The sequence below is a fragment of the Vombatus ursinus genome, unplaced genomic scaffold (assembly GCF_900497805.2).
Source record: "Vombatus ursinus unplaced genomic scaffold, bare-nosed wombat genome assembly UNPS02014797.1, whole genome shotgun sequence".
Taxonomy (NCBI): domain Eukaryota; kingdom Metazoa; phylum Chordata; class Mammalia; order Diprotodontia; family Vombatidae; genus Vombatus; species Vombatus ursinus.
In genome coordinates, this window is record NW_020954575.1 from 9,918,851 (window position 1) to 9,933,874 (window position 15,024).

Here is a 15,024-nt window from a genome sequence, read left to right on the forward strand (position 1 = left end):
GGCAAATCATTTCTCTTCTGTCTTCATCTATAAAATGGGGATTACTCAAATGGATCTATAATCTCGTTTATTTGGAAGTGCCCTCCAAAAGATGGAGATCCCAACCCATCCAATGCTTGCCTCTCCTCTGTAACTCTAGACCATGCCTTCACATAAGGTCCCCATAGAGGGTCCATCTTTTCTCCTCCTGCTGAAATCCTCCTTTTCCTTCAAGTTTTAACTCAGTAGCCAGCTCCTCCATGAAGCTATCCTTCCCTGATATCTCCTCCATTGAAAGTGAGGCAATTTTCCTAGACAACTTTCCTGTAGAACTTTGCTCCTATTACATTCTACCTTGTATCACACTTATTTGTGTATGGGTCAAATGCCTCCTATTAGATTGTAAATTCGTTAAGGGAAGGCACGGTTTTGTTGTTCATCTCTATATACCCAATGACTTACATACAACACATGCTTATTAAGGGTTTATTGAACTGGAAAGATGAACACTACATCCCGCTCTATAAAAATGATCAAGTGTGCCATCTAGTGGATGGCTAGGCAGGAAATCTAGTAGAGTATAAGGAATGTTCATATAAACCTATGTAGAGATACATTTTTAAAAAAACTGCCATAAAAAAAAATTTAAGCTTGGCTGTATGATCCATAAGTTTTAGTTCTCTGGAGCTGATTTCTCCAGAATGCTAATACATTTATGCTTATCCAGTGTTCTTCCTTGTGACCAAGAACATTTACTGATTTCAAATCTGTTAGTGATTCCCTATTACCAAATACAAACTCCTCTGTTTGGCATTTAAAGCACTTCACAATCTGGCTCCAAATACCTTTCCAGTTTATTACGCATTATTCTCCTTCACATATTTTCTATGCTGTAATCTGCCCTTCACACGGCTACCAAAATATTTTTTGTTCCTCATACTCAAAAACCTTGAAGAATTGTATATTCTCCAAAGGATAAAAGACAAATCACTCACTTTGACATTTAGGTCCCTCCATGATCTGGTTCCAACCTATCTTTTAGCCTTAAACAACCATCCTATCTGTATAGCACTCAAGGTCTTCCCAACCTGGCCAAACTAGACTTTGCTGTTCCTCAAACCCAGTATTCCATTTTCTGCTGCCATGACTTTCTACTTTTTTCCTGGAATGCCCTCCTTCCTCACCTCCATTTATTAGACTTTCTGGTTTCCTTCAAAGCTCAGCTCAAATGCTACCTCCTACATGAAGCCTCTCTTGATTCCCAGATCTAGTGCTCCTCTCCATCAAATTACCTTGTATTTATTTTGCATATGCTTTGTATATACTTAAGTGTGTACATGTTATCTCCTCCAATAAAGTTCCTTAATACTCAAAACTGTTTAATTTGTGCCTTTGTATAACCAGTATCTAACATAGTGTTGAGCATATAGTAGATACTTTAAATGCTTGCTGCTTGATCCCGTTCCTGACATGTAGGGATCTGAACTACAGGAAGTCTTGTGGAACACAAGAAGCTTTCCAAAAGTTTAGGCCTTTTTATCCCTTACGTTTATGTGCCCTACCTTGGGTCCAGCCACCTACCATTGACTTGGTCCCACTTGCCAAGTCAAAGCCCAAATAAGTACAAAAAATGGAGCTGAGAGTTTATAAGATGGAGAGATCACTTCTCCCTGAGGGATAAATGAGCAAAAGGAAATTAAAAATGCTACAAAGTATAAAAATAATGTCACTTTTTCAGTTAGAAATGCTGAAAGATGGCATGCCCATCATGTTGCCATGAAAGCCAATGCTTGCATCTCCTTTACTTTCAGGTATTAATTAAAAATCTCTTAAGTGTGTTGTAGAAAAACTAAAATAAGTAATAAGAAACTCACTAGACAGAACCTTTTTCTCATCACTCTGAGAACTATTTAATACTGATATTTACATAGCTCTTCAAGGTTTGCAAAGCACTTTACATGTATTAATGCATTATCTCAATTGAGCTTCATAATAAACCTATGAGCCAAGTACTACAGGTTTCGTCACCCTCATTTTGCAGATAAGGAAACTGAGGCTAAGTGAATGGCTAATGGTTACACAGCTCATTAAGTGTTAGAGATGAAAGTAAAACCCAGGTCTCTACACAAAGCTACCTATTCAATTCAACAAATCTTTATTAAGCACCAAAAGGTGGTGAAATGGAAAGACTGATGGATCTGGAGCTGGAGATCTTGATTTGAATCTTGGTTCTGCTACTTCCCACATGTGACCTTGGGCAATCAGTCAGTCAACAAACATTTTAAAAGCACCTCTTATGTGCGGAACACAGTTCTAGACACTGAGAATAGAAAGGCAAAAGACAGTCCCTGGTTTGAAGGAGTTCAGTCTAATGGGGAAGACAACAAGCAAACAACCATGTACAAACAGGTTACATACAGGATAAAATGGAAATAATTAATAGAGGGAAGGCACTAGAATTAAGGGGTATCTGGAAAGACAAGTCATTTGACCTCTCCAGGCCTCAGTTTCCTTATCTAAAATGAGGGAATCAAATTAAAATGATCTCTGACAACCCTTCTATTCAATGTCACCGATTTGACGTTACATGGTGGAGTAGTGGTAACTTTGGATTCTCAAAGGCTACGCAGGTGGAATGTAAGCTGTCTGAGATGAAAATTTTAGTGCATAGGCCTGGGGATAGACTGGATATCAGCTCTCCAAGGAACAGCCTCACTAGGGTCAGAGAGACTGATTACCAGGTTAGTGCAGAATGACACATTTTTGGTAGAAAGCCACTCTAACTGGCCATCTACTACATCATCTCATAGAGGGATGTTACCCACACAGATGAGCTGTGACTAGTACACGCATGCAGGTTGAAGCCTAACAGTACCATATTTCACTGCGTAATCGACGCACCTGTTTTGTTTTGTTATTTCAGTCCAAAAATTGGTTTATAACCTTTCATAGTATAATCATCACATGGTATAATTCTGTTTGTCATGCCGCTTAAAAGGTAAACAGAGCATCATTGTATTCACCAGCATTTATCTCTAGCACATTGCAAGCCTCTAGCCTAGAATTCTCAGCACACCTGCATTGTCAATATTCAATTTTAACATATATTCACGAGTATTCTGTGTATCCTAATCTTGCACCAAAGACAGTTTAGTAATAAATGATTTTCAAGTAATACCAGCACAATTTAAAAAAAAAAAAGCTTCATATCATGGTCGTACACCACTTTTCTGCAAAAAAAAATTGGCATAAAATCTGTGATTATGCAGTGAAATTGATAGTTTTCAGACTACCTTTCACTTCTGTGAATATACATTAAAAGTGTAAGACTTGGAATGTTATTGTGCCACAAGCAACAGTAAATATGAGGAATTCAAAGAAACACGAGAACTTCTGTGAAAATGAGGCAGAATATTTAAGAAGCAGAAAAACAATAAGCAATGACTATGACAGTCTAAAGGAAAAGACACTCAAACACAGACAAGTGCTGTTTAATTATAATGACCAATCTTAGTTGTTGAAGAATAAGAAGAAATATACTTCTTTTCTAAATTGGAGTGGTGGGAAGATTATGGGTGCAGTATCTTGCATACCTACTTGTTCAAAGTAGTCACTGTGTAGGCTGTGTTTGCTTAACTTTTTTCTTTGTTATAAAGTAAGGCTCTCCTGGAGTGGAATCAAATCCAAAAGTGATGACAATATAACAAGTCACCAATAAAACTTTTATTTTAAAAAAATTATATGACTAGCTATGTGACCCTAGGCAAGTCACTTAACCCCAATTGCCTAAAAAAGGAAAAAAAAATATGAAGAACTCAAGTTAGTACGAGAAAATATGGAAAGTGATGGAAAGTGAGGTAAGCAGACCCCTTCCAATGGAAAACTTAAGACTAATTTAGGGCTGCTATTTGGCCAAATAAATATAATAATTAAGATCAACAGAGCAAGAGAAAGACTGAAAGAGAAGTAAAAGGAGAAAGTGAAAGATTAAGGATATGGATGAAGGCCATTTTCAAGGAGCTTTGTTTAAGGTAACAGCAAATCTAAATCCCAGGAGGACTTGATCCCCCAAATACTACAACCCTGTTTGCTAGAAGTTCTTAAGGGTTGCTCAGATTCTTAGCATCCAGTACTAAAAACCAGTTCTAACTCATAATTTGAATGGAAGGAAGTGATCATTTCCACTCCTATCAGCCTACTCTTTTTTATCTTCACTTGATAAAGAATAAGCAAAAATTTGGCAGGTAAAACAAAAACAAAACCCATGCTCATAAAAGAAAAATGGCTATCCACATTCTTCTAATTTCCCCCAATGATTATTCATTGAAATCAGGTTCACCCACTTTGAAAATCTTCTTTCTGATATCATTTACAAGGTATTCTCACAGTAAAGTGAATCACAACGTAAACAACATAATGAATGCTTTCCCCCCGAAGGGTAATTGCATAGGAAGACAGCAGCCATCTGTGTCCCTCTTTGAATGGGGAAAATAATCCTGTGCATTTTAAAATCATCAATGTTTGAAGCACTGCTGATTTTACAGTTCTACCAACTGTTAACTACATATTCCTTTGAGAGGCAGATAATTACTTCATGTGGACAGTCCCCCATCCTTTGTGTGAGGAATCCAGACAAAATGTACTATTGTTATATATATTAAGATATACAAGATCTTAGTAGGATCACGATGGTTATGCACTTTGTTGGGAAAACCTATCACCAACTTTCAATGAAAGCTTCTTCCATATGATATCAGAGTGACGGTTTCCTTGGGCAAAGGAAAAAAAGGTAAAAGGTAAACTTTGATACATCAAAAATCTAATGTGTTGTGGAATCTATATTGAGTTGCTTGTTTTCTCAATGAGGGTGGGTGGGGAGGGAGGAAAGGAGAAAATTTGGAACCTAAAGTTTTAAAAACAAATGTTAAAAATTGTTTTCACACGCAACTAGAAAACAAGATATACAGGCAATGAGGTACAGAAATTTATCCTGCCCTACAGGAAAATAGAAGGGGAAGGTGATAAGAGAAGGTGGGAGAGATAGAAGGGAGGGCAGACTAGGGGGAGGGGTATTCAGAATGCATGCTGCCTTGGGGTGGGAGGAGGGACGAGATGGGGAGAAATTTTGGAACTCAAAATCTTGTGGAAGTGAATGTTGAAAACTAAATATAAATAAATTAAGAAATAAAAAAATCTTTTGTGTAAACTTAAAACAATCCCATTTTTATTTTTTAATATTATTTCCTTCTTGCTTTGTTTCTCTTAGATCTGATTATGAGCCAATTATAAACTTCATGGTTGTTTAATACCTACAAAAGTCCTTGAATCATCACCCTGTTATAGTTCCATGGCATTCAGTAATCAGAGAATCAGAGACATAGATCTGGGAGGACCCTAGAGGTCATCTGGTCCAATTTCCTCGGTTTGCAGTTGAGTAACTGAAGTTGAGAGTTTAACTGACTTGCCTATGCTTGCACAGACAGTAAGTAGCAAGGCAGGAATTCCAATCCGTATTCTCGGATTCCAAACCCAAACATTCTTTCTATAGCACCACAGATACATATGACTTGGGACAGTGTGAAATGAAAAGCAGGCCAAACTGCTCATAATCTAGTGCCCAGCACAGTGGCTGGTACATCATTTGGACTTAAATGCTTCTGGACTTCCTACTTTATTGCAGTTTCAGAACAAAAGAGAAGTATAAGGAACAAAGTACAGTTATATCTGCCTAACTGTGCTAACTGGTTCTGCAAAAGCATGGCATCAATAAAACTACATTATTTAGGGATCAGTTAGTTACACAGGAATAAAGAGGAATGATAGGTCCAACAAATGATACCGTTTTATAGTTCTGCACCAGGTTTGGGTTATAAAGTGTTAAAGACATAAAGAAGTAGCAAAACGACATTAGTTTGGATGGCTGGTATGTTGGGTATTTCTCTGTAGATGGTTCTGGTAGCTTGCTCTCTTATCTACAGGGCATTCATTTAATGTATTCTTAGTGGGAAAATAAAATAAAATAAAAAGTGGGCCTTTTAAAAATTTGTCAAATAAGAAGAGGAAATTTTCCAACAACCTTAGTCCTAGAATTTCCACAGGGCTTGGATTAAGATGAATGAGTTCAAATTTGAAGATAGTTTTTTTTTTATTTTGTGAAGGGTGAAAACGTTAAAAAGCAAACCAAGGACCACAAGAGAGTTGTCCGTGAATATAAGCAGTGTAGAGAAACGAATCTCATTAGAATATGGAAATAAATGTATATATGTACCAATTATTTTCCCCAATTTGGCTAGTGATATAATTGAATATTTAACACCCTTTGTGGCTCACCCCAGATTTTCAAAATGCTTTCACAGAAATTGGATTCAACTAGTTTAAAATTAGTAGGGAAATAGAAACAACTGTTAATAAAAATGGGTCTGGATCATTTAGGCTTATAGGATTATTCAGAATTCAAAAACAGACCCACAACTCCTGCAGGCTATTAGGGCTCCACCTAATGAAATAGAGGTGCATGCTTTCTCCCCTGCAGTGGCCCTCCAGGGGAGATGACCAAGGACAAACAGCATCGGATGGATAAATGCTGCTCCTCCCCACTGGGGTGGCCCCAAGCACAAGGGCAGCACAGTTCTCAGGCAGCTTAGGGACAACATAGGGGTACAACTGCTCTGTTGTTGGAGACGGGGGCCTTTAGGACCACCACTTCTCTGGGGAGGAAGTATATTTCTCTGGATCTTATTCAGCCCTGGGGAGATAAGGTACTTTGGGGTTCTGGATTCTTTGGAGGTGGGGCTGAGTCTGTTCCAAGGACAGAAAAGGGTTTCCCTACAGTAGTGTGAGGCTCCTTCAGACCACCCCCTAACTCCAGATAAATTTATCCCAGGTGCTTGAATGCCTAGTGGTAAGTCTGGCTGGAAGGGACCTTGGAAGTCATGTAGTCCAAATTTCTTATTTTATGCATAAAGATACTAATAAGGTTCAGAGATTCAATCTATCAACAAGCACTTATCAATTGTTGAAGGACACATAGGTTGTAAATAACAGAGCTGAGATCAGAATCCAGGTCTTTCAACTCCAAATCCAATGGTTCTTTTCATTATGTAATTCTGCCTCCACTTTTCTAAAATGTTTGGTTGCCATTTTTAGTGACTCAAATTTCAAATTAATAAGGTTACACAAGTCATTTAATCTTTTAAGTTCTTTCCTCAAATGTAAAATGATTAGACTATATATAGATGCTCTCTTCAATCTCTTACTGTTCTAAATCTATGATCTGAAGATGGAAAGATTTGAAGGTAGAGAAAATGTGGTATATCTGATAAGATTGCTGAGCCTGGAAGACATGTCCTAGGTTCAAATCCCACCAATGACACTTAGTAGCTGTGAGACTCGGGCAAGCTGCTTAACCTCTATGTGCCTCAAAAAACTCCTGAGGACTTATCTACCACAACAGATTTTGATAGACACAATTCTCACACTAGGAATTCTCCACACTGAGGAAACCCTGGATCCTTCTCCTCTTCTTGTAAATTTGAAGTTAATGGTAAAGAATGTAGTGAATGGGTATTTTTTTCTTCTTCTTCAATCCATCAGCAAACATCTACCAAGTATTTACTCTGTATCTGGTACTATGCTAAGTGTTAGGGATGCAAAGAAAAGAAAAAAAAATAGAATAAAAAATGCAGTCCTTGACCTTAACAGTCAATCAACAAGCATTTACTATGAGACAGACACTATGTTAAGCACTAGAGATTCACAGAAAGGCAAAAACTTAGCTCCTGCCCTCAAGAAGCTTACTTCTAATGAGGAAAAGTAACATGAAAATAACCAGGGACATACAAGATACATACAGTGTGAATGTAAGGGAATCTGAGGGAAGGCACAGGGGGGTAGAGATGAGAAAGGACAATTCTTTTTTCTCTTCTCAATTCAACAAGCACTTATTAAGGCAGCCATGATGACACATTGTGCTGGGCACAGTCACTCAATCTGTCAATGAACATTTATTAAACATCTACTATGTGCCAGGCACTGGGCTAAGTGCTGGAATACAAAGATCAGAGTGAAACAGCATCCACCTTGAGAAACTCTACGTATCTGTAATGGCTCGGCAACTTCTATTTTGAGAGAGCTGCCTTATTTCCTTCATCTCATATTTGGTGCTGATCAGACTTTGAGAGGTCTTTAAAGAAGGGCACCAAGCCTCTGAGCTCCCATTGGCTCTGGCAAAGCAGTGCAACACAAAGAAAACAACATTGATTTTGGAGTCAGAGGACTTGGGTTCAAATTCTAGTTCAATCATTACCTAACCTATGTGACCTTCAATAAGTCACTTAATTTCCCTGGACCTCAGTCTCCTCATTGTCAACATGGACCCTAAGCAACTCTAGATCCCTAATTTTAGCCATATACCCTTGTGAACCCATCTGGGTAGAGTATCCCCAAGCACTGTTGTCCTCCTGCCTTATTCTGGGCAAAGGGGCATGGAAGCCAATCTGTGTGGTAGCCCCCTTTCCCTTTTCAGTATCTAACTGCCTTCCTTTACTAGAATAAGATTTCCTTTCTTCTCTGCTACAACCATGTTGTTGTTTGTCCTTCATTCTCAAAAAGGACCATGACATCAGGAAGGTGATGTCATGACTTGCAAGTGAATTGGATTTAAGTGAGGCAGGACTGTGCAAAATCACAAGCCTCACTTTTCCCTCCAAAGCCATCTGGGTCAGGTGGTACGACACAGATTAAGATTAATGGAGATGGCCTCAGATACAGTGGTATACCTTGGCCCTTTTAAGCAAAGGTCTTTTCCAGGTCTCAGTTTGTAAGGGGCAATGCCTATTCAGTGATTAAGCCTAGGTAAGAAATGAGGCAAAGAATGGCTTCTTTTATCTAGTCCAAAAAAAAAAAAAAAAAAAAAACAACAATCTGAGAGGGGAAGACCCTCAGGGTCTCTGGCCAAAACAGAAACAACTGCTATTTACACTGACTTTGAACCATCATCAGAGCCCAAACAATGACCAAATGAGGCTTAGGTTGGGACCTATGGTTGGCCAATCAATGAGAGCTAAAGTAATTTAGGTTTAAGTCATAGTCCTTAAAAAAGAAATTTAGCCAGTAAACCCCAAGATACCTTGGGAGGTTTCAGTGACCAAAATTTATATTCCTTGGGCAAAACACTTGAGGGCAAGGGGTATGATTCCCTTTGTGGGCAAAGGGAGAGGAGGGAAAGAAGAAGGGAGGGAGGGAGAGTGGGACAGAGGAAGGTAGGAAGGAAAGAAAGAAGGAAGGTAGGAAGGAAGGAAGGAAGAAAGAAGCTGCGTTGCCCAACTGGAACTGGCCAGTTGGGTCCCCATCAGGGCAGCTACTAATACTCACAGATTATTGATTGTTTATCCTTTATTCTCAAAGAGGACCATGACATCAAGAAGGTGATGTCATGACTTGCAAGTGAATTGCATTTAAGTGAGGCAGGGCTGTGCAAAGTCACCAGCCTCACTTTCTCCTCTGGAGCCACATACTGTCCTATCCAAAGGTTACCTAGCCTTGTTCAATTGTTTTTCAGTTCAACTCTTTGTGACCCTATTTGGGGTTTTCTTAGCAAAGCTACTGGAGTGCTTTGCCATTTCCTTCTCCAATTCATTTTATAGATGAGGAAACTGAGGCAAACAGAGGTAAGTGACTTGCCTGAGGTCAAACAACTTGTAAATGTCTGAGGTCACATTTGAACTCAGGTCTTCCTGACTCCAGGCCCAGCACTCTACTCACTGTACCACCTAGCTGCCCTTAACCCAAAGGTTAGATGCTCCCAAATATACTGTTCCAAGATCTTTAGACTTCAGCTCTCTTCCTTCATTACCCTGTGTGGTTACTTCCTGCCTCCCTGACCATGGGAAGAGTTCAGGAGGCAGCTCCCTCCCTTGGAAGAGGGAGTTGGCTCACTAGATGCTAAATCCTTTAATCCTTTCCCAGACGAGTACAAGTTGGAGAGCTGCCCTACCCCTTGACTCCCTCCATTTCTCAATTAACAAGGAGTGTTATTGGTTGAAAATAACAGGGATCAGGGATCCCTCCTTCTCTGCTTTCACCTGCTTCCATCACTTGGTGGGGAGACCTCAGCCAGCCCCCTTTTGTCCCTCATTCAGGAAAAGAGAGATTCGTGGGGAAAACTGTATCAGTGAGACACTTCTCTTTCAAATTAATAAGGGAAGGGAATACTTAACTCTTCCATCATTTCCTACGTGGTCAAGGAGACACTGTTGACAGGAGTGAAACAGAGTCTTCTAGAGCATAGGCCAACAAAGTTCTAGAGCAGAGGCTTACAAAGTTCTAGAGCAGAGATCCATAGTCACAGAATACTAGATCTAAAATGAGAAGGAACCTTAGAGATAATTTAGTTAAGTCTCTTCATTTTGCAGGTGAAGAAACCGAGGCCCTCGAAGGTTAAGTGACTTGTCCCTGGTCACACAGGGAGCAGAGGCTGAATTTTAATCCACTTCTGAATGCATTGCATGGTGGCTTCTTGTAGAAAGGGAGAAGTAACAATTTTGAACCAGTGTCTGCCTCCAACTGATAGGGAGAACAAAGCAGTCCCGTGGTAACAGAATCACAGAATTTTGGAGTTAAAAAGGATGACAAAGGCCACCCAGTCTAATCCACACTTGAAATGAATCTCCAACATAATAAAGCAGACAAGTGCTCTTAATTTAAAATGTCTTCACAGGGATAGGTGGGAAAGCGTTCCAGATCTTCCATTTCATCATTTTCCCCAGGATGTTAACTCCACCTCGCCCCCCCTAAAACCCCTCCATAGACACAGATCAGCAGCTCCTGTCACTTAGTCTTTCAGAGTTGTCTGGGGTCGGGGCTGGGCAGCACTGAGAGGTTAATGGACTTGTCAATGGTTGCACAGCTTCTATGTGTCAGAGGCAGGACTTCTGGATTCTACAGCTGGTGCTCTAGGAACTATGCTTCGCTTACTCTCGTCTTCACATAATAGTCATGTAATGTTTTGCCAACTTGAATAAATCACTTAAAGGCTGGCTCCAACCCAGCCCAGACTAACACTGTTAGTAGGTGTGCAGCTAAATCCCTTGTTGCTGGAGAAACATTCTAAGCCACATTTCAAAGGACCCTGACTGCCTGTATTTCACAGCACACATTCCACATGAATCCTAGGAAACTAGAACATGTATAGCACAAATCCTTCCCCAAGAGACAGGAATATCATCTTGTGGGTACAAATTGGCACAAATTTTATCAACATACATTGATTCTTGTCCTTCCTTCCTGAAAGGGCTGTTGGGAAGATCAAATGAGATCCTCACAGCACTGTTTCTATAGGAAAATATTTTCCAAGTTCCAAACTTGTAAGTTGCAGATCACCTACGGTACACTTGTGTATGTCAGGGTCTGCACTATTAGCTCTCCTGCTAGAGTTCCCTATTCCTCAGATATTCTCTTCCTTCCAGCTGTCTCTCTGTCTCTGTCTGGCTCTCCCTTCCACCCCTTCTCTCTCAAAGCAGCTGCTGACCTGCCTGATTTTTGTGGCACAATTCCATCAGCCTATAATATAAGAACCCTGCATAAACTGGACAGATGATGTGACAATGAAAATTGAAATTATTCCTTTATCTTGGTATAATGTATTCATTTGTTCATTGATTTCAAAAGTTCTTTACAATTCATTTCTCAAAATAACATTTGATGAACTAAAAGTTATAATACAGTGTACTTTGTACTGATGGCTCCAATCCATCTGGTGGGAGTTGTCAGGATCTCAAGCAGTTAACAAGGACAGGCTGTCATTGAATGCCTTTAAAGACCTGTGTCTGAGTCTGCTTTCTCTGTCTCCTTTGCTGAGGCCAAGAGATTCATTCAAGATCTCACACATATATTATGTGACAGAACTGGGATCTGAATTCAAATCCTAAGAACATCATTTCCAGGGTTTTTTCCACAGTGCTGCAGTTCCAATTAGAAGATACTTCTGGGTTTCTGAAGAATCTTTATAGTATCACCATTCACAAATTGAGATAAAATGGCTGTCTAGACCTTATGCTCAAATGGATTCATGAGCTCAGGGACATGGATATTCCTTCTAGAACTCATTTATTTCTGCCCATCCTGTATGACTCTGGTCCATGTCCTCTTCTAAGTCTATTAACATGTTAGGTACCTTCTCTTGACATTGTAAGGATCCAGTGGAGCATACAACATGCCCAACAGCTATCCTTTTCATTTGCCAAATGGCCAGCCCATCATTTTTTTCCCCCTCACCATGCATTTCTTTAATGTCCTCCCTTCCTTGGGATATTTCTTAGTATTTCCTCATTTGACAGATGTTGCAGCATATTCACACATCACATGCCTATCTATTATTGTCCCTTGAATGGTATGCGAGTTTAATCCTTCAGAAATTGCAGGGTTCCACAAGTCTTAGCTATATTAAGTCAACAGTAGAATTTATTTTGTTCAGTTGTTTCAATAGTGTCCAATTCTTCATAAGCCCATTTGGGGTTTTCCTGGCAAAGATACTAGAATGGTTTGCCATTTCCTTCTCCAGCTCATTTTACAGATGAGGAAAGTGAGGTAAACAGGGTTAAGTAGTCAACTTGTCCAGGGTCACACAGCTAGATTTGAACTCGGTAAGAGTCTTGCTGACTTTAGGCCCTCTATCCACTGCATCACCTAGCTGTCGACCAGTAGATTACTAGAAGTAAAAGAAGTTCACCCCACCTAACTCTCAAAACAAATTGTGATTTGACTGGTCTTCCTACTTAGATTCAGGGGCATCACCATTCCTCCTAAGATACAAGAGATGGAGAAAAAGAACCCCCAGCTAGTGAATGAACTGAAATAGTATCCTATAACATTAACATATTAGCAACATCACTCTTAAGAATGTATCAACAGCATTGTATTTCTGTAGGTGACGAGGGGTGCATACCCAATATGCAAAAAGACAACTAGGAAATGGGATTCTATGTTTAAATAGTTTAACATTTGTAATATCTTAGCTAATTTTTAAGATTAAACAAAACTAACAGGAAAACCCACACATGGGTACACACACACACACACACACACACACACACACACAAACATAGATGTGGCCAATTCTGTAACACTTTTGTAGTTAGAAATCTAAGACCTAGTTGGGAAGACAATGTGTGACTAACAACACCTCTATTCAGCTTCTTCATGTAATTTGTAAAATAGGTGTAATCGGCAAATCAGATGCGATCCACAGTCAGCTTTGAAGTCTCAATTAAAGGCTTAATTATTTCAGACCATAAGACTGAAACAATGGTACCTTATATCTCCCTGTAAAACAATAAGTCTAGTATATGTTGAACAAGCAAACATTTTCCACCTACACAGGAGATGTTTCACATCTTTCCCTGAGGCACCGTCATTCTAATCACAGATGAACACATCATTTTATGTTTATTAATACTAGTAGTAATAATGATAATAATGAAACACCACAATCATTTATGATCACAATTAGATATGTTAACTCACAGGCTGCTAAAGACAACTTCCACTGTAACTTGGAAAGGTTGTTACTTAATTCCACTTCCCACCTTTTCTTCTTGGGTGGGTGGGGGAGGTAGATTTCAGGTGGGTGTAAACTTGCCTGCTTTCTGGTTCTATGGTTTCACCCTAGATCCAAAGCTGTGTAGGCAGGGTTTGACAATAGGGGAGAATAACAGTTTTTCTCTCCCTTCCCCTCTTTTCTCCAGGGCCAGATTGTAAATATTTCCAAATGGATTTTTAATGTTTATTTTTGTCACTGTTTTTAAATAAAAGTTTGAATGTAAATAGTTTAAAAAAAAAAAGCTTCGTGTTTTGTTTTTAAATATTCCCAAGCCTAGTAGTCTAGGATTTGTTCTGTGAAGTTTGCATTCAGTCAAAAGGCCACACTTGAAGACCTAGAGGGCCACATGTGGCCTTGAGGCCGCAGGTTCCCCACCCAAGCGCTTATACTAATAATACAGATATAACAGAAATAATAATAATAATAATAATAACTCCCTTTAATCCCAACCCATGGTCCATGTCATGAGAAGAATGGACAGTGGCAAAATAAGAGAGTATTAGCCAGGTGATGTAGATCCTGAGGCCATACTACTAGCTGGAAAGTCTTGGAACCCTGAAATCCTGGCCAGAGGAGCTCTGGTGATTCTACTGTTTGGGTCAGCACCTAAATCTGTGTGATAAAACTAGTACTAGAAATCCAAATAACAGATATGTTGGCATAGAATTACAGGCTGATTAACTCAAAAATGTCATTATGATCAGCTTAACACAAGGGACAGAAAAACAAGGGGTATAAACGTTATAAGAAGATAAGACATAATGGAATAAGTCAGCAACACCAGTGTCCCACCTGCTGGAAATATTTGGTTGAAGATGGGGACCACCAAAAGAAGTAAACCAGGAATGCACTGGGAAAGAGGAATGAAGTAAAGACATAAGTACTTCCATTATGTTCCAGTTCCAAATTGGGCCTATCCGCTCTTCCCCTCCCACCCCCCACAGCTCATCATTGATACGGAACTTAGCATAGGCACCTAATCGGCTTCTTCATCATCTTCTTCTTTCTCTTTTTTCTTTTTTTTGCAATATGGCTAATGTGGAAATATGTTTTGCATGACTTTATACATATAATGAGTGTCATATTTTTTGCCTTCTCAATGGGTAGGGGAGGGATAGATGAATGGAGAGAATTTGGTACTGAAAATAAAAATGAAAAATTCAATTTTTTGCCATACCAAATATTTCCAAGACATAGGAAATGCAATTTTCTGAATAGAGATCTTGCAGAAGAAATTGAAACTATGTGGGAACAGGATGAGGTTACATAGCATCCCTGTCAGCCTATTTGTTCTTGGAGTTGTCCTGAGAAGGCTTTCAGTGAGCCTTTAAGGATGAGCTTGTGCCCCAGGCCTTTTATTCTATTAAAGTTTCCTTACCTACATTTTTGCAAAACTGGAGAACAGTGCCTTAGAAAAGGGTAGCTCCATTTTGGCAGCCCAAAAAAAA

The 15,024-nt window shown here is 39.4% G+C and overlaps 1 protein-coding gene across 1 annotated transcript in view; it reads right to left on the reverse strand.

Annotated features, from left to right (window-relative positions):
• Positions 1–6,425: 6,425 nt before the first annotated feature.
• Positions 6,426–15,024, reverse strand: part of TOM1L1 (target of myb1 like 1 membrane trafficking protein) — a 45,968-nt gene continuing 37,369 nt past the window's right edge. Inside the window, exon 9 of the mRNA XM_027870304.1 lies at positions 6,426–6,771. Within this exon, the coding sequence (XP_027726105.1) occupies positions 6,426–6,771 (346 nt within the window). The remainder of the gene's footprint in view (positions 6,772–15,024) is intronic.